A 24,048-nucleotide genomic window follows, 5' to 3' on the forward strand; every position below is an offset into this window, starting at 1 on the left:
GTCCCACATGTCAGTCTGAGGTGAGGAACACAAACTACATAAAGTCATGCCTTAGTTAGATTTTTACTGCTGTGAACAGACACTATGACTCATGCAGGTCTTATAAAGGATAACATTTAATTGGGGCTGGCTTTCAGGTTCAGATATATTCAATCCATTATCATCAAGGTGGGAACATGGCAACATCCAGGCAGGAATGGTGCAGGAGGAGCTGAGAGTTCAATATCTTCATCTGAAGGCTGCTAGCAGAATACTGCTGCCAGGCATTTAGGATGAGGGTCTTAAAGACCACACCCACAGTGACACACCTAGTCCAACAGGCCCACACCTTGTAATAGTGCCATTGCCTGGGCCAAACATGTACAAACCATCACAAGTCATATATTAAGCCCTTGATACAAAGACATGCTATGTAGACAGAATGAAAAGTCATTGTGACTGTTGAGATACTCTGCCATGTTGAGTGCATGTAAAGCAGTGCTTCACAGGGAAGAGAGGAAGTGCTGCTACAAGACCCAAAGAACAGGGAGAGGACCTGCTGCTCCTGCAGCATTGGGCCCACACTGTAAGATATTTACCTACAGGTTCTTGAGAGCAAAGAAATTGTTTTCTATCAGAAAAACTCACTCTGATACAGGCTAATACTCAAAAGTGAAAACAACACTTTGTCGCCTCCATGATGCTTCACCACAGCTGTCAACTAACAAGATCTCAGTTCTCCAGGTATGACACTGTTGTTTGAATAGATTAAGGCATCTTGGGAAGACCTGTTTCCTGTAGATACAATCATTCTCTTGGATGGGATCCTAGGCCATATCAGAGGAAGAAAACTCAGCAGAGGACAGTCATTCATTTTTCTTTGCTTCTAGGCTTTGGCTGCAATATCACTTTCCCTTCAGTTTCTGCCTCTATCTGCTACTTATTGATTATGGGCTCCAAATTCAATGTCCCTGGCAATGTCAACCTTTTCTTGCTAAAGATGTGTCTAAATTAGGGGTTCTTTTGCCGTGAAGAGATACCACAACCATGGCAACTCTTATAAAGCAAAACATTTAATTAGGGCTGGCTTGCACAGTGTAAGAAGTTTAGTCCCCTATCATCATGACAGGAAAAATGGCAGAATGCAGGAAGACATGGTGCTGGAGAAGGAGCTGAGATTTCTATGGCAGGCAGCAAGTGGGAAAGGAGTGACACACTAGGTCTAGCTTGAGCATCTGAGACCTCAAGTCCCACTTCTACATTGTTATACTTCCTCCGCAATCCCACCCCTACTCTAACCAGGCCACACCTCCTAATAATACCCCTCCCTGTGGGCCATGTACTCAATCACAAGATTCTATGAGGCCATTCCTATTCAGACCACTGCAGGATGTTTTGTGTCACAGTACTTTATCACAACGTCTGGGAAAGCAAACCCAACCAATTTTCCAAGAAGAGTTATAACAAGAGTCATACACTAGGATGTTAGCAGTGACAGAGGAAGGATGGTCTAAGTGTTCTGGGAAATGTAGCCTTGAAATAACAGAGCCAGAAGCAAAGCACACTCAACCTTGCCACTGCTAACTATTATACATTTGAAAGAGAAAATGCACAGAAACATCACATATTTCTTTGTCTTAAATGATCTTTCCTACTCCCTTAGTCTCCCAAGCACAAGTTGTAAGATGACTGCTCCTAGGGCTTTCTGTTTCTCAATGGGCCTGCTTAGGAATGCCTTAATCTAATTCAAGTTTCATCCTCAATCTTGAGACCTTCCACATCTGTGTTATGCATGTCTGGGACAATGTGACTGACATGTGGCTCAGTCATTCATGCCTACCACAGGTGAAGACAAGAGTACTCATATAAAGTCTCAACTTTCCTCCAGTTTACCATTAGTTAACGAAAAGCAAAGACGCCAGTTAACTGTATCTTTAAATTTCTACTGACAAACTAGATAAATTAAGATATCCATGCATTAAAAACTACAGCAAAACTTCAACATTGATTTATGTAATTGAACGGAATTAATGTTTTCCCACAGTACCTTCTGTTGTAGCGTGTGTTGTTTCTCGGGAGGTACCTGGGAGGACTTGAGGTCTTTCCACTTCAATGGGGGCCACAGTTCGCTTTCGAGAAAATTTCCTTAAGATTGCCAATACTGGGAATGCATTGAGAGGTAGATTTATGTCAGCTTCACGATAGACAGAGGAAACTGATAATAGTTGAGGGTTTGTACATATGATCATATTTCTTTTTAAGTAAGTCACTGTAATTAGAATGGTGCTGCAGGAAGATCACTGAGTGTAGTGTACAAATAATTATACATAAGGTGACGATGTAGATAACGTCTACTATGTAACTCGTGATGATGTAGGTAAATTAATTCAGGAGGGACAACTGAGAAAGAGGCACAACATGAATATTTATGTTGGTATGGTGCCAGATAGGCAGCATTCAAATCCCATTTAGAGCATCATGACACAGAGACATTGCTGTGATTACATTGTTGCACCAGTAAATGACCACAGGAAACTTATTGGTGTACAGGATAGGTATATAATGTCAAATCATAACAAAAAGCACATGACTGCACAAGTGCACTGTGGTGTTGTGAAATGTGAGGAAAGTTCCACTAGAAAGGATGCAAGAAAACCTGAGCAAAAATTGACTGTTATATAGGATGGCGCCCACTGGTTGTTTGCTTTCATTTATTTATTTATTTATTTATTTATTTATTTATTTATTTATTTATTTTGCCTATCCAGAATATTTTACAGTTTATGCAGAATATATTATATCACTTTAAGTGAGTTTGGAAGGTAAGAAGAATACATTTCCTCTAGTTTTTTATCCCTGGGTTCTATATTAGTTATATCCATGATGCCCTGGCCAAACACCCTGACAGAAAGAACCAAAAAAAAAAAAAAAAAAAAAAAAAAAAAAAAACAGATGCATTGCCTTTGATCTCTGACTCAATATATGAATTTCTAAGGTATAGAAGGTCTCTGGAGAGTAAATAGAAGAGGTCATTTCTCCAGTGTCTTCAGACTGTCAGGTTCCTTTCATCCAGTGATTCTGATCAAGTACCCACACTGAGAGGCAACACATGCTTCCAGTCTTCTGTGATGACTCAGACTCCAAGTCATTCTGAATCAAGTTGTCATGTGAGGAAAGTTGGCCAACCTTTTATAAACCCTCCCTGAATTGACGTGAGACATCTACATGGCTACACAGGGGATGAGTGTGCACTGGGTCTGCTTCTTGTTTCCTCATCAATTTTTAAATAAAATCTTGTCTTAATTCTTTGAGAACTCCATACAATGTATTTTGATCCTATTCATTCCTGCCCAACACCCTAACTCGTCCTGACTCCATTCCTATCTCTCCACTCTTTGCCAACTTCAGATCCTTTTCATTTTATCCTAATAACCCACCAAGTTCAATTAGGGCTGATCATATATTCATGGGCATGTGTCTATCCTAGAATTTGATCAACCAGCCAAGGGCAAGATTAGTTTCTACAAATTCCCCTTCCTTCAATAGTCCTCTTGGGGCCATTTTATTTATTGTTGTTATTATTGTTGTTGTTGTTGTTGTTGTTGTTATTATTATTATCTTAGCCATTTCTATTGGTGATGATGATGATGACAATGATGAAAAAGTCTCTAGCCTCGTCTGGATTAAGTTTCACTATGAGAAAAAGAAGAGGGAGGCATTGCAGATGCGCCTGCTATGTCACTTGTGTGTCAGTGGGGGGCAGAAAAGAGAGAAGCTATGTCTATACTTGGTTGTGATCTGAGAACATTTGAATGATTAGTAATCTTAACATTTACTGAAAACAGTGAGCCTGAGAGGAGCATGAGTCTAGTGCCCAGCACCAATGCTCAGGATCAGACAGACTCTGAGAACAGAGAACAAGCTAGGGACTAACAGAGCTCTACGTGGGAAGGCCGGCATGGGCAGGAGGGGGTTGGAGACAGATGACCTTCATATGTGGCCAGTCATGCAGATGGGCACGAAGAGTGCCTGTGATGAGCCCCAGGCCAGTGCCATGGAGCCTGGCACGGAGCTAATCTGAGATGACCACCAGTCATGTACTGGGTAGGCTTTGGAGGTCGGACCACACTCAAGATGGCCCCTGCCCAATGCCATAATACACAAGTGGGACATATACTCCAGGGACCACTCCTGAAACGACTGCAGACACTCAGAGAAACTGGACTCCACTAAGAGGAGCAAGTAAGTGGTGGGAAAAGTGAAGAGAAAGAGAAACAGAAGGATGTGAGTACAAGGAAGAAAGGAAGAACTGGAGCCTCCAGGGTAGTGACGAACAGCCTGATGTGAGCAGTTGGTGAGGCCATCTGTGAACATTGTGGGATCCTGGTCTGTGATGCCACCTTGTCCTGCAGCATCAGGAACCTGTTACCGCCAAAGGCCAGGCAAATGACTCTGGTGTGGGCTACTGCCTGTGGACATGTTGATGGCTGAAGGCTGAGTGAGCCAGTCCTGAGGACAGGAGCATTGGAGAGCTAGATCAACACATCTGCCATATAGTGGTGTGGATGAGGGAGAGATACAGTCTGACCCTCTCGCTCCTTACCATCTATGGCAGGATGGAGAACTGGCCAAGTGGCCATGAAAGCAGGAGAGCTATCCCTGCCCCTCATTTGCTGCAGCACTCGGGAGAGCAGATCCTGTACCTTGCCTGGAGAGCACAGCAGAGCTGGCCCTGCATGAGGGGCTTGCAGGTAAGCCAGCCCAGCAGGTGTGAATGCAGGAGAGCCAGGCCTGCTTTCTTATCTGCTGGGTTTGCCACCCTCACCTCTCTGTTCCTTTGTCATTTATAGCAGGTGAGAGAGCTGCTCCCAACTCAGGTCATAAGAGTGGGAGAACTGATCATGTCCCACACTAAATGCAACACTGGGAAGTGGGAGTTTTTCACCCTGCCTGAGCAGCAGGATAGAGCTAGCCCTCATTACAGGGGTTGCTAGTGAGCTGGCCATGGATGTGTGAGAGTAGGGGATCTGGAAAGCTGGCCAACATAGATACCTGTCAGGCCTCCAGTACTTTGAATTGGCTCAACCCAACATCTACCCCATTGATCAACTGCTGAAGAAGTACATAAAGGGGCTGGTTCTATAGATACAAAACATCAGGAACTCCATGCAACAGGGCAACCACAGGGTATTCCAGAAGATATCCAGCATTAGAACCTCAGATAGAGCATCAGAAGCCAGGAGACTGCTCCAGATCAACAAGGCATTACAATGATTATTTGTAAGCAAAGATGTATAGACAAAAGGGTATATAGTGGGACACACTGTGACATACTACAGCTTCCACAGTATTATTTCCATGTTGGTAGATTGTAGCAAGGGTGGAGGGAAGGTGCAAGGAGAGAAGGAGAGAAGTGGGATTGGGGTGTATAACATGAAATGCACAAAAAAACAATAACAAAACTAAAAAAAAAACCAAGGAAGATCTTGTACTTTGACTTTTCTGAAACCAAAACTCTAAATCCGGATTGCATACTGTGCAATCATGGGCATCCTATATGGGATCCTTGGGATGAAACACACGGTTTTGGATCTGATAGGTATAAACTAAGCCAGTGAAGCTACATGTTCTAACTCATAATTGTTTCACTAAACACATCACTTCACTGGTGAAAGCCTGATCATGCAGACACACAAATGTGGACAAGAAAATGTCTGGTGATACTCTTCTCTGATGACTATGTAAAGCCATTGAGAGGAAAATAGAAAAGGCAACATGGAATTTAACTACCCATGACAAAGGATCCTTGATGTGCAGAGTCTAGCTGCTCTTTAAATGTATATTGCTGGATGCTTATATAGGACCTTCACAAAGTCAAGGAAGACAATATTGTGGCTTGAAGAGACGAGGTTCAGAAACCCTTCTCATACCTATTTAAGAAGTTATTACTTTATGTTTTTGGTCTAAGAGAGGTACAGTTTTAATTAAAGATTTTGCCCCTAGAATGTTCACCCAAGTGTCAGTGGAAGCCCCTGCACATGTTTTGCATAAATTAGACTAGAAAGTTTTTAAGTATATGTATTTAAGAAACACTGAAAAGGGAGAGTGATTATGTGAGCAGAGTTGTAAGGGATAAATATGACCAAACACATTGCATAAACTTATCAAAAATACTAAAATTATACTAACAACAAAATACAAAATAACAATGAAATGCATTGCTGGAATGATGGTCCAGCATGGAGCAAGCAAATGAAGACCGGAGTTCTCAGTGGACAGTGTGGCTCTTTGTGCCCATGCTGATGTTATCTAGTCTGCCAAGGCTTTTCTCCAGATCTTACTGGAGAGAGCCATGCTATGAGAAACACAGTTTTGGGGGCATATTAACCCCTGCTTTCCATGTACTGAATTTAATTTTCAGGCTCAGTCGCCTGAAAAGTGGCATGTGCTTCTCTACGTTTCAGAGTTGTGAGTATCTGCTGCCGGCTGACTGACACACTCCCATGCACTCTGACCTCTGCAGCAACCAGGCTAGTGTTTGAGATCCCTATCAGTTTGCCTTATGGCAGGCAGATGCCAGAAGATATAACTTTTCTATAGAGAATATTGTGCCCTTGATGAGGTAAGAAGTGTCTCTTGAGAGGAACAGCTAAGGCGTCTCATAATTACCTCTAAACTCTGGATCATTCATCTATGAAGGAATACAAGCATATAGCCTGGTCTTGCATGGCCCTGGTGTAGTTTGAATACATTTTTTAGATGACTGTATTAGGATTTCTTAATTTATAACCTTTCTACTAGAATGTCGTTTGGATAATTGGGATCTTTTTCTTGGTAAAAAAGATTTGGACATGCCTTCGTGAACAAAATCTCCTTTTAACTAAAGGAATCACGGCTGAACACAGTCACATGGCCATTGTTTGGGCTTGGAAATTGTGCTTTCTTTAAAAAAAATGCAACAACAACAACAACAAAAACATCATCAGTAAGTACCTGAGATCATAGTTGTCCATCACACAAAATACAAAGTATTACACAATTAACATCTGAAACATATCTTAGAGGGTTAATCCATAATACATACCAGATCTGTGATTTCTAGATCTTTCCTGCAATTGAAAGGAAATACAATATTTTAAACGTTAGATCATATTGAGTAATATCTGCTAAGGTCTTTGGGCCTTCCTCTGACATATTCTAGTTGCAGTCAAGATAGAAAAGAGCAGTCAAGTGGAGACCATATTAATGGATCCATTATTCAGTGATGTAACAGAATATCTGAGCTTTGTACTTCATGAAAAAGACAATTTCACACTTTTTGTCTTAATATTTTTTATTACATTCAACACGATATATATTCTTATACCAATAATAAAAAATGATGGACATGTTATTAAATGAACATAAAAGGATAACATCTTTTTGTTTATTTTTAGTAGAACGTAAAATCTTGGCTCTTACTGTAGGACAAACCCAAAGTAAGAACCATTTTTAGACTGCTCAATGTAATAAGGCTGCAATTCAATATCCCTCAAGTCTCCAAAGAATTCTGCTTCCACAGTAGCTAGGCTAAGAGTTGGAGGTTCTGCTGCACCAAGGAATGAATTGTAGGCACAATTGTTTGAATACAGATTTCCTGCTTTGACCATAGCCAAAGCTATTTGACTTGAGTGATTGTCATCATTCTCTTCCCATAGGGAACAGGTTACATTCATTTAAGAAATGGTGCTTTCACGTGTTTTTTTGTTTTTTTGTTTTTGTTTGTTTGTTTTTGTTTTGTTTTTGTTTTGAAGGCAGATCAGGCAAAGCTGGCTGGCCTCTATGGAAGATTCTCAAACCTAGATTGCATACCACCTGTGAAATCCTGTATTTGTCATTCAGATATTTTGTGTTTCTGTGGTCTATCATAGTTATACTTTGAGAGTAAGCCCCAATGTTTGATGTGTTGAAAGAAAGCTCTTGTGTCCAGTGTGTGCATATTCAATGCTCAGCTAGTGAGACCTTTAAAATATGAGAAGCTTTAAAATGGCATATACCTGATCAGTGACATGATTCCATTGTGATCCCACTGAACCATAAGGGGACCACTGAAGTAAGTTTTCTGCATGAGAGCAAGGAAAAGCCTTCTCACCATTTTCACTGGTGCTTTATCCTTATCCATTGGTAAGGTTGCACTGTCCTGACATTCTGGTACTGGGGGGACTTCTTCTTCCAGATTCACTAGGGAGACAAGAAGTGACTGTCAGCTCACAGTATTGCTTATTGTTTACACTGGGCTTTACTTGATGTAGGTAAAAGTGTATGAATCTAGTTCATGTAACTAAACCTGATGAACAAGATGGTTGTGCTGCTGCTGGACTGTTTTCTCATAAGGCAAACTGAACAGAGGGAAGACCTACAGACAAACGAGGATGTACCTGTCTGTGTGGAAAAGGTTTGATTCAGATGTCATACTAAGATTCAACTGCCTTTCAAGTCATATTATATCTGAGAAGGGTTCTGTTCATTTCTCTCCCAGTGATCTTTACAGTCTCATGAGCTTTGTGAGGGAGAAATGTTTAGTGAATACAGAAAGACCAAGTATACCCAGGGCTCATGAGGGGACATGGCTGAGGTTAGGCCACACTGTGTGGGCAATGTGTTCTAGTATGTTGCATCAACAATAAGGTAGCAGGTGGAAGGGATCACAGGATAACATGGCAATTACCAAAAGGAGGGCATGGCTAGAGAAGGACAGAGACAAGAAGTACTATGAGAAGCCAGGCACTGTGTTGGTACATGCCTTTAATCCCAGCACTTGGGAGACAGAGGCCGGCAGACTTTTGAGTTAGAATCCAGACTGGTCTACAGAGTGAGTTCCAGGATAGCCTGTGTTATATAGAGAAACCCTGTCTTGAAAAGCCAAAATAAAAACCAAAAAAGAATAATAAGATGATGATGAAGAAGAAGAAGAAGAAGAAGAAGAAGAAGAAGAAGAAGAAGAAGAAGAAGAAGAAGAAGAAGAAGAAGAAGAAGAAGAGAAGAAGAGAAGAAGGAGGACGAGGAGGATGAAGAGGAGGACGAGGAGGAGCATGTCTGTGGGACATTATCTTGAGGTGATAAGCTGTAGCAAACTGTGCCACTGTTAGTGACACTGTTCTAAAGAACAAGAAGGTGAGCTGGACACAAGCACTCCACTTCTTTCCTTCAATCCATTGCATTGGATCTCTGCCTGAAACTCCTACATCTACAGCTCTCAGCGAATATCACTCCATACTCAAGCTATTGTGGTGAAACAGACATTCCTTTTCACTACAATCTGGGAAAGTACCTTGGATACAGCTTCCTTGGAGAGCTACTAACCACAGTTGCAGGCTTGGACATTTGTTAATAACTCACATAGACTGAAAAGTGTTAAGAGGAAAAGTCTGCCTTCAGATGACAGAGCCACAAGCAAAGAATACACAAGCTAACAGGGATCACCATGATGCCTTTGAAAGAAAAGAAAAAAAAACTCAGAGAACCCTCCAGCCTCTCCTGCCATTTCCTTGTTTCTACTGTTCTTTCCCACTGTGTAACACACCAGTCCAGTGACCCACTCCCAATTGGTCAGAGCAGAAATTCTGTGATCTAATCCAAAGTCTATCTTCACATTTGACACTTTTGATAATCAAAGGGTCACTCTTGAGACAGTTGACATTAAATCCTTTCACATTACAGGTCTCTAGGAACAGGTGATAGAGAGGGTGGCTCACCTGTTCCTTCCTGCAGCAGGTAATGTGACAGTGATGCAGACAGGACTGAGCTCACTTTTCCTCTCTTTCTCATTACTCAATGAGAACAAACAGTGAGTCTAATATCCATTTTAAAATTCTATGGTTGAATTTCAAATAAGGATGTATACAAATTAACAGTATCTACATAAAAATACTAATAATATATTCATAGTTTTACATGTATCACAACAGTATCCTCTGCCACTATGAAACATGATCCATCCTTTTCATTTCCACAGTACCTTCTCTTTTATTTTTTGTTTTTTCTGTGCAAGTTTCATCAATGAAGTTACTTCCTTCAACATCATCTGTCAGGGGAAGAGTCCCCTTCCGACAGAGCTTCTTCAAGGTATTTGATCCTAGGGATATATACACAACAAAGACAATTATGTCAGCTTCATGACAGAAAAACAGAGGAAATCAGGAATGGTTTTGTGTTTGCACATTCTACTTTGTGACCATTCTCCAGGCAACATCATCAGAGCTACTCATCAGAGAGTAATTTGAGAAGATCACAAAGTGCACTATACACAGCAGCATGAATTACACTTCATGTCCATGTGACAATGTACAGAGAAGAGAACAAGGACTCTCTCATGTTGCTAAACAGCATCAAAATCCCTCTTAGATCAACATAAACCAAACCACACAGTCTTACACTCCTATGTGGTTTCACTAGGATGCTTAATATTTGACTCCCTATGAGACTTCATTGCAAAAGATTTGTGCAAAGGCATATAAAATAAATATAATATACTATAGAGTGTAATTTATGTCGTATATTTAATTCATATATACGGTATAATATATAGTATATTTTATTTATATATAGTATAATATATAATGTAATTTACGGTCTCTCTTACTTCTGAGTTGTGTTTACTATGATGGTATGCACTAAACACCCTATGACTATTCTTAATTAAAAAGATATGGACATACAAGTGCATATTGCTGTGTGGTGTCTGTTAAATGATGGAAGAGTCAGCTACATATGAATGCATCTAGGTAGAATGAGGTTTCAGTTGGTGACACATGGGCAACAGAGAATGTATATATTCTTACTGTTTACCAAAGAAGCTGTAGGAGGGTTCTCACTTAATAGAAATATGTAGTCTTCCTCTCAGAACTTCAACCTGACTGGTGACTCTCAGTGAGTGATTCACTGATCAGAAGACTACATAGAGATAATTTCTAAAAATGCTCAGTTTGAAAGTTACTCAAAACCAAGGTGTCACATTATGGTTGGGCTGCATAAAAACTTCCTTTCAAGCAGCCAAACCTGGACATGTCCTCATCATGAACTGACAAGAAGAGCAGCCTTGTGTATTGCTAATATAATAAGCAGTGTGTTCACATCACTTTGTAGGTAACGTCTTCATTGACTCTCTTGCCTGGTCTTTCTCAGTTCCTGCTTAGATATGGGTACTGATTCCAGGCCTGTGGGAGTGCACAATGCCTGGTCATGCCTCCCTCACCAGTCTTACCGTCTCGTTATAGTTTTAAAAATTGTTTTCAAGAGAGGTCTCTATTCTAGTCTAGAATGTAATTCACTCTACAGAAAAGAATGACCTTGAACTTATGTTTCCCCTTCCTTCACTTCTCTAGGATAAACATTAATAGGATGGAGCCATCTTGGGCACATTTTATACAGAACAAGGATACAAACTTTGGGTCCTGGACATGCTAAACGTGTACTGAGAAAACTGGGATGAAGTCCAATATAATATTACATTATATTAATATAATTGCTCCCTTTAATAAAACTACAGCATACTGAAGTATTGAAACTGTAGTTGTACTATGCAGTAAACACTTGAAATAATAATAGGGTACGTGATTCATTGCAGAAAATATGTATCTACTCCATATTAACACTCAGAATTTGGCCACTGACCGCCACTCGGAGATAAAACTCCTAGAGCATAGAGTTTTGACATTTAAAGGTATATTCCCTTTGGATGTGTCAGTGTATACCTTAATAAATAACAGCAGTCTATAGGCTCAGAAAGGTGGAGCTATGTGAGATCTGGGCCAGAAAGAAGTTACACACACACACATCTCAAAAATAAAACAAAATCCCTAAAATTCACCAAATTCCCTAAAGAATGAGATAGCACTAACTAATATCTAAGTTGTGAATAGAGGACTTACTTTACCATGTGCCTAAATTGTGTTGCCCTTTCTCCATGCTAATAAAGTCCACCCCCTTAACCCTTCTGTAGACTTCATTACAATGAACCATGGGAAAGCCAGTTGGGACACATCCATTCAACATTCCTGTTCTCCTGGACTGGGTTACATTTTTAGGACCTGCCACCTGAAAATGAGTATGTGTGCTTCTATGCCTTTTACAAATGACTATCTGCTGAATGGGAAATGATACAATCTAGGAATTCTACCCATTCTCGCAGTCATGATAGTGTTTGAGATCCTAATAAATTTGATATCTTACAGGCAGATCCTAAAAACTGTAACTTTTTCATAGGGATTATTGTACCCTGGTGAATTCAATGACCACAGATATATAGGTAAGTTTTTAGATCACAGTGTTGCATCAGATAAAACATAGTGTTTACAACAATTCTTATCTTAGTAATTCCAAAATACATACTCTTTCCATTTTTTTTAGGAGCCACCTGTAATGGAGAAGGGAAAAATACTTTATATTCCATAATCAAGCAGGGTAATATATAAAATTGGTTTTGATTGATCCATTTATGTACTATAGTTGCAGCAAGGATGAAAAATTGCAGTTGAGTGATAACTATATTGATGGATACGTTATTTGATGATGCCACAAATTATTTGGGGCTCAGTTCTTGTGACAAAAACTAGTATCTTTCATACTTTTTCTGATTCATAAGTAGATCAAACAAACCTGTCCGGCCTCTAGAGGGTCCCAAAATCTACACCACATATGAAAACAGGTATTTTTCACTAATACATATTCTATTTCTAGGGCACATGGTTTAGAACTAATTGGAGTATATGACTTAAAGTTTGGTGCATTAGAAGCTTACTGTGTCTAGCATGTGGATGTTGGGTGTTCAGTTGGCTGTTCTTTAAACCATGAGGACTAGTGTAAACTGGAGAAACCCACTTGACAGGGATTAGTTTCATAAATCCGGACATAATGTTGCACCACATTGTGATGTAATGAATTATTGAATTGAGACCAAGTTAGTACAGTTCCTACATTCCATCCTCTTCCTAAGTAAAAGCTCTAATAATACCTATGATATCTCTGACTATGTCATGACTCAAATGTGATACCTACTGAAACTTAATGGAATCACTGAGATAACCTTTCTACCTTAGAGAAACGAAAGCCCCTCTTACCTTAACCCTCCTCAGTGTTGACTTTTCCTCCTCTTCTTCTGAACTTGCACTGTCAGCTCGTTTCGCTGACACTAGGGGAACAGAGAGAATAACAGTCAGCTGATGGTGCTTCTCATTACTTACACTGCACTTTACTTGATGCAGATTAAAGTGCATGGACTTAGTATATGTAATTAAATGAAGTAAATGAGATGGTCGCAATAAAGCTGGAATGTTTTCTGAGAAGGTAAATAGAGAAAAAGAAAGGATTTGGAGAGAAATTGTGGGAAACGAGCAAAAGAAACTTGCCCCAAGTACTGCCATGTTGTTTCAGAACATAAAGATTTTTCTTAATCACAGCTCCCTTTATTCATCCTTTGTTCTCCAGAACATAATGGTTGTTTCTAACTACAGAATAACAAGTGGATTTGATTGGTCAGGACTGTAAAACCTACAGACTGTATCAGTTTGCATAGGTCAACCTCATAAAGGAAAGCCTTTGTCCTTAAATCCTATTGGAGGAAAAATGTAAGCCTTTATCCTTAAATCCTTATTGGAGGAAAAATGTAATGATAACTTGGCACAGATGCTTTGGAAACTGAAATACTCTAATACTTTGGATCAAGATCATGGTTCAGCTCCCATGTCTGTTCTCTGTTCCTGATTGATCAATAGCAGCTTGATTGAAATATATATTTGTCATGTGCATTGACCTGGATTCTGACTTATATTGAATCTATACAGACTGCATTACATTTGGTACATTGGCCAGGAATCCATTCACACCACACAGGTCCTTGGTTTGCAATCATTCACATTTGGGGGACTTCATTTTTGGAGTCACAAACCTCTAGAAGGTAGCTATCTGGGACCCAAGAAAGAAGAAACTAGACACAGTATTGTGTGTATCAGAGGAGGTCAGGAGACATCCTATTTCCTCTCTGGTGCCCGTTGGCGACCACCTGATTCTAGTTCTGGGTCCTGCTGGTGGCATGTCCGTGCCCCATTGTGGGGACATCTAGAATCTCTTCCATCTCATCCCCAGTTCTGATTGTGCTTAGTGTGGCAGTCTGTCTCTGTCTGTCTGTCTGTGTCTGTACTTTGATGTAGTCACTTCATTGTGACTCTCTGTTTCATATTTGGAGAAACTGGCCAAACTTCATCTTCTAAACATTCACCCCATGATTTAGTATTAACTTGTTTGAGGATTTCCAGGGAAAATAGTAACTGAATTGAGAACAAAAACTGAAAATGTGGCATAGCCCTTTGAGCACTGCCCCCTTGGCCAGGAGCCCAGCACAGCCACTGCATATTTGGTTCTGACTGGTCTTAAATGCATGTCTTTACTGTGGTCTGTATGTCTTGCTTGTAGATTATTGGCTTAGAAGTTATTTGGTATGGTTAAGAATGTGTAACATCTGTAACAAAAACTTAAAATTCAGGGGTGGAGCTGCAGTAGGCAACAAAGCAGGGCATGAGCTGACCAAGGAAAAAGGTCTCCTGAGATACTTTAAGATTCTTGCATAATGCCTGTCTTAAAAACAGATTTATAAAAGAGAGGATTTAAAACAATTTTTGATGAGGTATTAAATCTGCAACTCCATGCATCTGTATACAAGAACATATCTTCCTGGAGGGCCAAACATTATAACATCAAAGTAGTTCATTTGGTATTTATTTAAAAGACACTAAATTATTTACACTCTTAAACTTGGTGTTGTCTTCTAAACATTGTGATTATGCTTGGTATCTCCAACTTTTAAAAAGGTATTTTATTTTGGTGTGTTGCAAATACACACAACTGAAAAATTTTAAACTTCTTTTAAAAAGCTTTTAGAGTTTTAAAGAAAACTAAGAACTGATTATTTTAAAACCAGCAGAGGATGACCTTGTCGGACATCAGTGAAAGGAGAAGCCTTGGTCCTGTGAAGGCTCGATGTCCCAGGGTAGAGGAAGGCCAGGACAGAGAAGCAAGAGTGGGTGGGTGGGTGATCAGGGGGAGGGGCAATGAGATAGGGGGTTTTCAGAATGGAAAGGGACAAAGGGGATAACATTTGAAATGTAAATAAAGAAAATATCTAATAAAAACTTTAAGATAGCATCCAAACAACCGCTTTCCTCTCTCCCTCTCTACTTATCTCTCTCTTTCTTTGTTCCCACCTTCCTCCCTCCCTTCTTCCTCCTCCTCTTTTCTTTCTTCCCTACTTTCCTGACTTCCTCTCTTCCAATTTTTTTTCTTTCTTCCTTCTTTCCTTTTGTTCTTTTTACCTTTTTAGTACGCTAGAACTAGGATGTATCATAGAGAATGTTATATGACATTTAAAATAATAGCAACAATGGCAATAATTAATATATCTTGAATACCCAAATTTTTAATTTATTACTTGTAATATATTTCTCCAAAGTGTAGAAAAAATAAAATCTCCTACCCAATGAAACAGGAAAAAGAAATAACTGTCCCCATTAAACTAACATCTGATCTCCTGTAGTTCTGACTTTCATTTTGAACCATTAATAACTTGTCATTCATGGAAATACTTTGAATAGCATAAGGCCTTGATTGACTGCAGGCATGTAACTCAGTCACCAACCTCTTCTGACATCACATCCCTAGGGGTGTGGCTGAGGCCTTAGGAATATCAGCAAAGTCCCAAGTCTGAAATATAGCTTTGTTACTCAATCCAAGCCAGGCTTTGTTATTTATAGTACATAGAAACAGAGTTTGAACTTTCCAAAAGAGGAAAACAATAAATCAAGCTAACAAAATGACCGGCTCTAATATTAAAATATCAAGCTCTATGATATAGACGTAGAAAAATTAATGAGGATGTGACGTGAGGTTATTAAAGGTGTGATGGGCAGGAGACGGGTTGGATTATGGGCAAATGAAATGAAGTATTTCACTAGAAGGCAGTCGAGTGCTATGGAAGTTATTACATGACCAGTCAACAGAGCCGGTCCCGTTACCATAGTGACCTAATACAAATGGACTTTCTTTGAATGCCCTTCCACAGAAAGCTCCTGTTTTTCTATGTGGCACCCAGTAAGAACAGGACACTAATACTGTTGAGTTGTTTCATCACCACTGATGCTGCTCTCAGCATTTGCCACCTGAGATGGGTAGCCATGATGCTGGGGGAAGTCTGAAACCAAGATGAGCAGACATGGCTTGGGGATGGCCACCAAATCCTAAATTTGTCATTCAAAGCTTATCATACGGGTGTGAGGAAGACTGTATTCTTCTTCACTGAGGTGGTGCGGGAATTATGATATGGACCAGTGACCATAGAGGATGTTGGATGACTGACTTTTGTCACTGATAACAGCACTAAACCCAATTTCTCAGTGTATAGCCTTTAACTTCCCTGTATTGTTTCTGAAACCCACCTACATGCTCATTCTTCCTCTTTCCCTCAACATCCCTTCAAATCTTTAAACCTCATTTCCTGTCTAGCCGTTAATAAAAGAAAAGTGCCACCCCCACAGCCTTCCCGAGGTCACCCTCCCATTCCTTTAGATTTATAAGGCTTTGTCTTAGAGTTGATTTTCTCACCTTTGTTTAACATTTAACAGCTTGTTAGACCAGGGAGATTGAAATGTTCAGGAGGCTACAGTAGATATTCCATATAATGACTGAGAAATCACTTGTTAAAGTTAAGATTCCTGTGACAATGTCAGCAGGCTTACTAGTAAATGAGGAAAGGTAAGCTTTTGAGAAAACAGCTAAATACAGTCTCTATATTATTTCAGGGCATGCAAACCTCACTAGGTTGTGGGTAGCGCCTGGATCCTGTCGCTAAAGTGGCTGGCATTAAATATAAAAGAAACCTATTGCTTTCCTAAGGTTCACCTCAGGAATGGATTCAAACAAAGACTCAGATTGTAATATAGTATGGTTGGCTATGGAAATCTATATCTTAGTATCCTTGAAGGTTGGTCTTAATAAGAACAATTTAGTCTTCAAAAGCAATCTCAAGAAGACCTATTTGTAGGTCTTAGTTTTCTACTGTTGTCTGATAGACAATGTGTGATGAAACACTTTTAAAATGTATTTTGTTACTACAAAGTATTTTATAGCTTTAGTTTCCTTGGGGGGAAAGCTGGTCCTCCATAAGCCTCAGTTAGCATCTACAACAATTTTCCAAATGACTGCCATAACAATAAAAACTACATGGCTTAAAAATAAAAAGTTAAATAAATAAATACATAAATAAAACCAGCTTTTAAAAATGTTTAAGTGTATAAGGCTAAAGTTTATCAGATATTTTATTATCATGTCTTTATAAACATATGATCTTGATAAATGCATAAATACAAGACTAAAAACTGGAGCAATAGCTACACACTACAAACTGAAAAATTCCTGTCTTACTATGCAATAAGACAATAGCCTTAAGCAGTCTAACAAAGTTTAGATATTTTATTATCATGTCTTTATAAACATATGATCTTGATAAATGCATAAATACAAGACTAAAAACTGGAGCAATAGCTACACACTACAAACTGAAAAATTCCTGTCTTACTATTCAATAAGACAATAGCCTTAAGCAGTCTAACAAAGTTTAGATTGATAACTGGAAAAGTTTATCAATCCTTTAGAGGTTAAAGACCTTTTTTTACAGTGGTAGTCTAGGATTACCTACAAATTTGTTTTATTATTTGGATCACTACAACATAAAAACTACATATTAAAGGATTAGAACAATTTAATGAATGATAATCTGACTTAGCATATGTCTCTCCTGTCCTAAGGTCTATTCAGGTTAACAGAGACTCATTTAAAGATGCGTGTCTAACCTGCTTGTTTTTACTAACATTGTTAAGCTGTAGCTATTTGTCACTGTGTCGTGAAAACATCTATTATGTTCTATGACAGTATACCAAGAAACTTCCCAGTGTCTACACTTAAAAGTCTTATATTGATACTAAAAGAGTTTAGAAATAGTTATTTTTATTGTAAATTTTTAAGAATAATTGTAAAAAATACAAGTTAATAGTTGCCTCATAAATGATGAAATTTTTTAAGAGGTTCACAACTACATTTGTAATCATGCTACATGCTGGTATAATTAATTTCAGAAGTAAGCATATTTAGCCTCCAGTTTTATATCTTTAAAGCATAGTCTAAAGCAAATAACTAAAAACAAGCATTATTGAACCTATATATGTTTGGTAGATACCAGCTCTCAAGCCTGTCAGAGATCTGCTGAATATGGCATTTAAGATGTTTTTTTTTTTAATTTTCTATATTCTCTGATTACATTCCAAATTATTTCCCCTTTCCCAGTTCCCCACCTCCCCATAAGTCTCATAAGCCCTCTTCCCTCCACCAATTCCCCAATCAACACCCTCCCACTTCTCTGTCCTGGTAACCCCATACATTGCTGCATCAAGACTTTTCAGGACAAGGGCCCTGTCCTTCCTTCTTCTTGGGCATCATTTGATATGTGAATTATATCTTGGACATTCAGAGCTTCTGGGCTAATATCCACTTATTGCTTTCTATGTGTGTTCTTTTGTGAATGGGTTACCTCACTTAGAATGATATTTTCCAGTTCCAAACATTTGCCTAAGAATTTCATGAATTCATTGTTTTTAACTGCTGAGTAGTATTCTATTGTATAAGTATACCACATTTTCTGTATCCATTCTTTCATTGAGGGACATCTGGGTTCTTTCCATCTTCTGGCTATTATCAATAAGGCTGCTATGAACATAGTGGAGCATGTGTCCTTATTGCATGCTGGGGAATCCTCCGGGTATATGCCCAGGAGTGGTGTAGGAGGTTCCTCCAGAAGTGTCATGCCCAGTTTTCTGAGGAACCTCCAGACTGATTTCCAGAGTGGTTGTACCAGCCTGCAATCCCACCAGCAGTGAAGGAGTGTTCCTCTTTCTCCATATCCTGGCCAACACCTTCTGTCTCCTGAGTTTTTAATCTTAGCCATTCTGACTGGTGTGAGGTGAAATCTCAGGGTTGTTTTGATTTGCATTTCCCTAATGACTAAAGATGTTGAACATTTCTTAAGGTGCCTCTCAGCCCATTGAAATAGACTCCAGAGAGCCAAATAACCCTATTAAAAATGGGGTACAGAGTTTAAATTTATATGACAGAGAGTCTTAGATCCTAGCAATGACTCCCAAGGTCTCCAAGAAGATTTGGACACAGCAACAAAAGACACAACCTGTACTGTGGTAATGCTAACCATGGGGAAAGACCACCCCAGTGCCTTGCATGGTGCTAGGGCTCAGCCTGAGCTATGGACAAGCAGGATACCAAAGAGAAAGTAAGGTCAGTCCCCAATGTTCATCCTCCACAACCTATCAGATACGCTGGGCCTGCGAAATGAAGACTAATGCTGCCCTGAGATATACTCTCTCAACTTATCTATGGACAACTCATGATCCATGTAGGGTGGCCATCTATAAAATGGGTCTCAGGCATTTTAATTGATACATAGAGCATTGGATTATACTTCCTGCTGTAATTTATCCTTCTCAGATCTCTGATGACATTGATGAATAGCTTAAACTGTAGATTTGCCAGCTCAGCAACAACAGGCAACCAGCTCTTCTCCCATAGCTGCAACCACCTTATTAGTCCATTTCACATGTAAAAACTAAGCAAGGATTTTCCTAGATCTACTAGGTCTCTCATTAAGAAAAGGAAAAGAGTAGATATAAGGAAATAATTAGGTGGAAAGGAGAAGGTTAAAGTCTAGGCAATTCTGAGGATTTAAGAAAGTGGCCTAATGTATAAAAAAGTCAGAGGATGTGAAATCTTAAGTAACTTCTGAGGGTTTAAGGAAATAATATAAGATATATAAGAACTTTGGCAGGGAGGTGGTGGCACATGCCTTTAATCCCAGCACTTGAGAATCAGAGGCAGGCAGATTTCTGAGTTCAAGACCAGACTGCTATACAGAGTGAGTTCCAGGACAGCCAGCACTACACAGAGAAACCCTGCTTCAAAAAATACAAAAAAAAAGAAAGAAAGAAAAAAGAAAAAAACAGAACTTCAAGTCTCTGAAGAAATAAGGTGAGGAATTTATCACAAGGTGGAAAGTCCTCCCTTGATCTTGAATTGGTAGGATTAAGGTAGTGGAAATGGCAATCTTACCAAAAACAATCTATATATTCAGTGCAATTCCCATCAAAATTTCAACACAATTACTCATAGATCTTGAAAGGACAGTTCTCAGCTGAATATGGAAAAACAACAACAACAACAAAATACCTAGGATAGCTAAAATGATCCTGAGCAACAAAAGAATGTATGGAGGTATCCCTTTCCCTGACTTCAAGCTATACTTCAGAGCAATAGTAATAAAAACTGCAAGGTATTGGTATAGAAAAAGACAGGTTGATCAATGGAATCCATTCACAGACCCAGAAATAAGCCCACCTACCTATGGACACTTGATTTTTGACAAAGAAGGCAAAAACATACAATGAAACAGGGAGAGCATCTTCAACAAATGGTGTTGGCCTAAAGGTATCCACATATAGAAGAATGTAAATAAATCCATATTTATCACCCTGTACCAAACTCAAGTCCAAATGGATCATAGACCTCAACATAAAACCAAACACACTTAATCAAATAAAACAGAAAGTGGTGAATACCCTTGAACTCGTCAGTACTGAGGACAACTTCCAGAACAGAATACCAATGGCTCAGGCAATATGTTCAAGAATTAATAAGTGGAACCTAATGAAATTGTAAAGTGTCTATAAGGCAAAAGGCACTGTCAAGAGAACAAATTGGCAGCCTATAGATTGGAAAAAAAGACTTCACTACCCCTACATCTGACAGACAGCTGATATGTAAAATATATAAAGAACTCAAGAAGCTCAACACCGACAATCCAAATGACCCAATTTTAAAATGGGGTACAGGAACAGAGAGGCAGCTCAGCGGTTAAGAGCACTGGCTGCTGCTCTTCCAGAGTTCCTGAGTTCAATTCACAGCAACTACATAGTAACTCACACGCATCTGTAATGGGATCTGATACTCTATTCTGGCGTGCATGAAGACAATGTACTCATATACATAAAATAAATCAAAATAAATCTTCAAAAAATTAAAATGGGGCACAGAGCTAAGCCGAGAATTTTCAACAGAGGAGTCTTGAATGACCTAGAAGCACCTAAAGAAATGTTCAATGTCCTTAGTTATAGGGAAGTGAAAATCACAACTCAGAGATTCTACCTTATAAAGATAAACTGACAGGCCAGCACATGCTGGTGAGGATGTGGAGCGAGGGGAACACTCGACCACTGCTGCTGGGAGTGCCTTTGAAAGAAGGAAAAGAAAACCTCACAGAAACCTCCTGCCCCTCCTGCCATTTCCTTGTTTCTACTATTCTTTTCCAATATTTAACACACCACTCCAGGGACCAACTAATGAGGGATCAGACAAGAAATGCTGGGATCTAATTCCTAGTCTGTCTTCATTCTCGACACTTCTGATAATCACAGGGTCACTCTTGAGACAATTGGCATTGACTCCATCCACATTGCACGTGTCTGGGAACAGGCGATAGAGAGGGTGGCTCACCTGGTCCTGCCTGCAGCAGTTGAAGTAACAGTAACGCACACAGGACTGAGCTCACTTTTTCTGTCTTGCTACTCAATGAGAACAGTGAGTCTTATATCTATTTTTAAATTCTGTGGTTGAATTTAAGCTAATGAAGTATGGAAATTAATATCCTCTACAGAAGAAAATGTTTCTAAGCTGCTCATCTTTGTTTTCCTCGTATTATACCTATGATCTACAACAACTGGACATAATTTAATAAAATTATTCTATTTCCTCAGTACCTTTGATTTTAATTTGTGGTTTCTCCCTGGATGTGGAAGCTTGGGCTTCAGGTTCTTCAATATCCCAGTGAACAGCCGTTTTGTGATGGACATTCCTCGAGACTTTAAATATTTGGAATGCATTAAGAAGAGACAAGTTATCTCAGCTTCATGGCACAAACAAACAAACAACAAAGCCAAATAAAAAAACAAACAAAAGAAAACCAGTAATGGTTCTAAGTTTGTACATTCCTTCTGATGAACATTCATTGGAAACATCACGACAGTTACAGTGGTGCTTTTGAAAGATCACTAAGTACACTGTGCACACCAGCATGCATTACACTGATGGACTAGGTAAGTCATAACTTCATGTCAATAAAGAGATATGGAAAAAGAATATTTCTCTTAGAGCCACATAAACACTGAAATTTATCCACTCTCAGTTCTGAGTGGTATTCACTACAATGGTATATACTTGATATCTGAGTCTTAGTTCAAAACATATGGATATACAATCACACACACATGCACTCACACACACACACACAGAAACATACACACAGAGAGAGAGACACAGCTAGCCCTCAAGGAAAAGCACATAGAATTAGCCCTCAAGGAAAAGCACATAGAATTGCTTTGTGGTGTCTCTTAAATGACAGAAGAACCACCTACATATGAATGAATCTAGGAAGCATAGGTTTCAGTTGATTACACATGGGCAAGAGGGAATGTATGTATTTTCACGCTTTACTTAAGAAGCTGTAGGATGGCCCTAACTAGTAGAAATATGTGGTCTTCCTCTCGGGACTTCAACCTGACTCAGTGAGTGATTCGCTGATCAGAAGACCACTTTGAGATATTTTCTAAAAATGCTCAGTTTGAAAGTTACTCAAAACCTAAGTGTCATACTATGGTTGGGCTGAATAAAAACATCCTTTCAACCAGCCAAACCTGGACATGTCCTCATCATGAACTGACAAGAACACCAGCCTGGTGTATTGGTAATATAATAAGCAGTGTGTGTTCACATCACTTTGTAGGTAACATCCTCATTGGCTATCTGCCTGGCCTTTCTTAGTTCCTGCTTAGATATGGGTAATGACTCCATGGCAGTGAGAGTGCACAATGCCTGATCATGCCTCCCTCACCAGTCCTACCTTCTCACTATATTGTTAAAAGTTGTTTTCAGGAAAGGTCTCTATTCTAGTCTAGAATGTAATTCACTCTACAGAAAAGAATGACCTTGAACTTATGTTTTTCCTTCCTTCACTTCTCTAGGATAAACATTAATAGGATTGAGCCATCTTGGGCACATTTTATACAGAACTAGGATACAAACTTTGGGTCCTGGACATGCTAAACATGTACTGAACCAACTGGGATGAAGCTCCAGTCCATATTCTCACACTTGTTTCCTTTAATTAAACCACAGGATGGCAATGTGCTAACACTATAGATAAGCTATGCAGAAAACACTGGAAGGAATGATATTGAGCCATGTGGTTCACTGCTGAAAACATCTTCTCAGTATTCACACTTAAAATGTGGAGACTGACACTACTGAGAGGAAAGCCTCCTGGAGCCTGGACTGTACCTCACTTTTTCATGTGCACTCCATGGATGTGGTAGTGGACTCCTTTCTATCAGTACACTGTAGTCAGAGGCAGATGGAACTATGTGAGGTCCAGGTCATAAAGATGTGTATGTATATATGTATGCATATGTAGATAGATAGATAGATAGATAGATAGATAGATAGACTGAATTTCAGTAGAGTCATAGATACACAGTGAAACCATGTCTCAAAAAGAAAAACCAAAATCAAAACAAAAATGCTATATTCTTTAAAAAAAAAGTAGACAGCATCTAGGTGGTGACTGCAGTTCTTAGTGAATGCTTTGCCTTAGGTGTTTTGTTCTTTGTGTTCATGCTAAGATTGTCAACCCTTTAAAGCTTTTCACCAGGTTTTACTAGAAGGAACCAACCAAGTCTAGCATGAACCCAGTTCAAACACATGTAACCAATTTCAATGTAGTGATCAGCACAGGATTAGTAATCTGCACCAAAATGTGGATTTTGTTATTAAACTTGTTAATGTCTGCAGGCTGGTAAATTACACTGCCCAGACCTTCTAAGCACTGTGGTAGCCATGACAATGTTTGGGATTCCTGTAGCTTTGAGTTATTGC

The 24,048-nt window shown here is 39.2% G+C and overlaps 2 protein-coding genes and 1 non-coding gene across 27 annotated transcripts in view; 1 reads left to right on the forward strand and 2 right to left on the reverse strand.

The window, feature by feature from the left end:
- Nucleotides 1–24,048, reverse strand: part of LOC127689377 (uncharacterized) — a 175,510-nt gene that overhangs the window by 35,194 nt on the left and 116,268 nt on the right. The window lies entirely within an intron of this gene.
- Nucleotides 1–24,048, reverse strand: part of LOC127689375 (nucleolar and coiled-body phosphoprotein 1-like) — a 568,994-nt gene that overhangs the window by 4,904 nt on the left and 540,042 nt on the right. For 24 of the 25 annotated variants that reach the window (XM_052188987.1, XM_052188989.1, XM_052188990.1 and 21 more), the window contains 7 exons: nt 21,879–21,980; nt 13,077–13,147; nt 12,349–12,373; nt 9,977–10,093; nt 8,111–8,199; nt 7,064–7,088; nt 2,027–2,140 (listed from right to left, as the gene is read on the reverse strand). In XM_052188987.1, coding sequence (XP_052044947.1) covers nt 2,027–2,140; nt 7,064–7,088; nt 8,111–8,199; nt 9,977–10,093; nt 12,349–12,373; nt 13,077–13,147; nt 21,879–21,980 — 543 coding nt within the window. The remainder of the gene's footprint in view (nt 1–2,026; nt 2,141–7,063; nt 7,089–8,110; nt 8,200–9,976; nt 10,094–12,348; nt 12,374–13,076; nt 13,148–21,878; nt 21,981–24,048) is intronic. The other variant, XM_052188977.1, reaches the window with a different exon arrangement.
- LOC127690414 (small nucleolar RNA SNORA17) lies at nt 3,687–3,812 on the forward strand. Its single transcript, XR_007979115.1, has one exon. It is a non-coding gene; the product is annotated as a small nucleolar RNA SNORA17 (small nucleolar RNA).

This window comes from Apodemus sylvaticus, chromosome 7 (assembly GCF_947179515.1).
Source record: "Apodemus sylvaticus chromosome 7, mApoSyl1.1, whole genome shotgun sequence".
Classification (NCBI taxonomy): Eukaryota; Metazoa; Chordata; class Mammalia; order Rodentia; family Muridae; genus Apodemus; species Apodemus sylvaticus.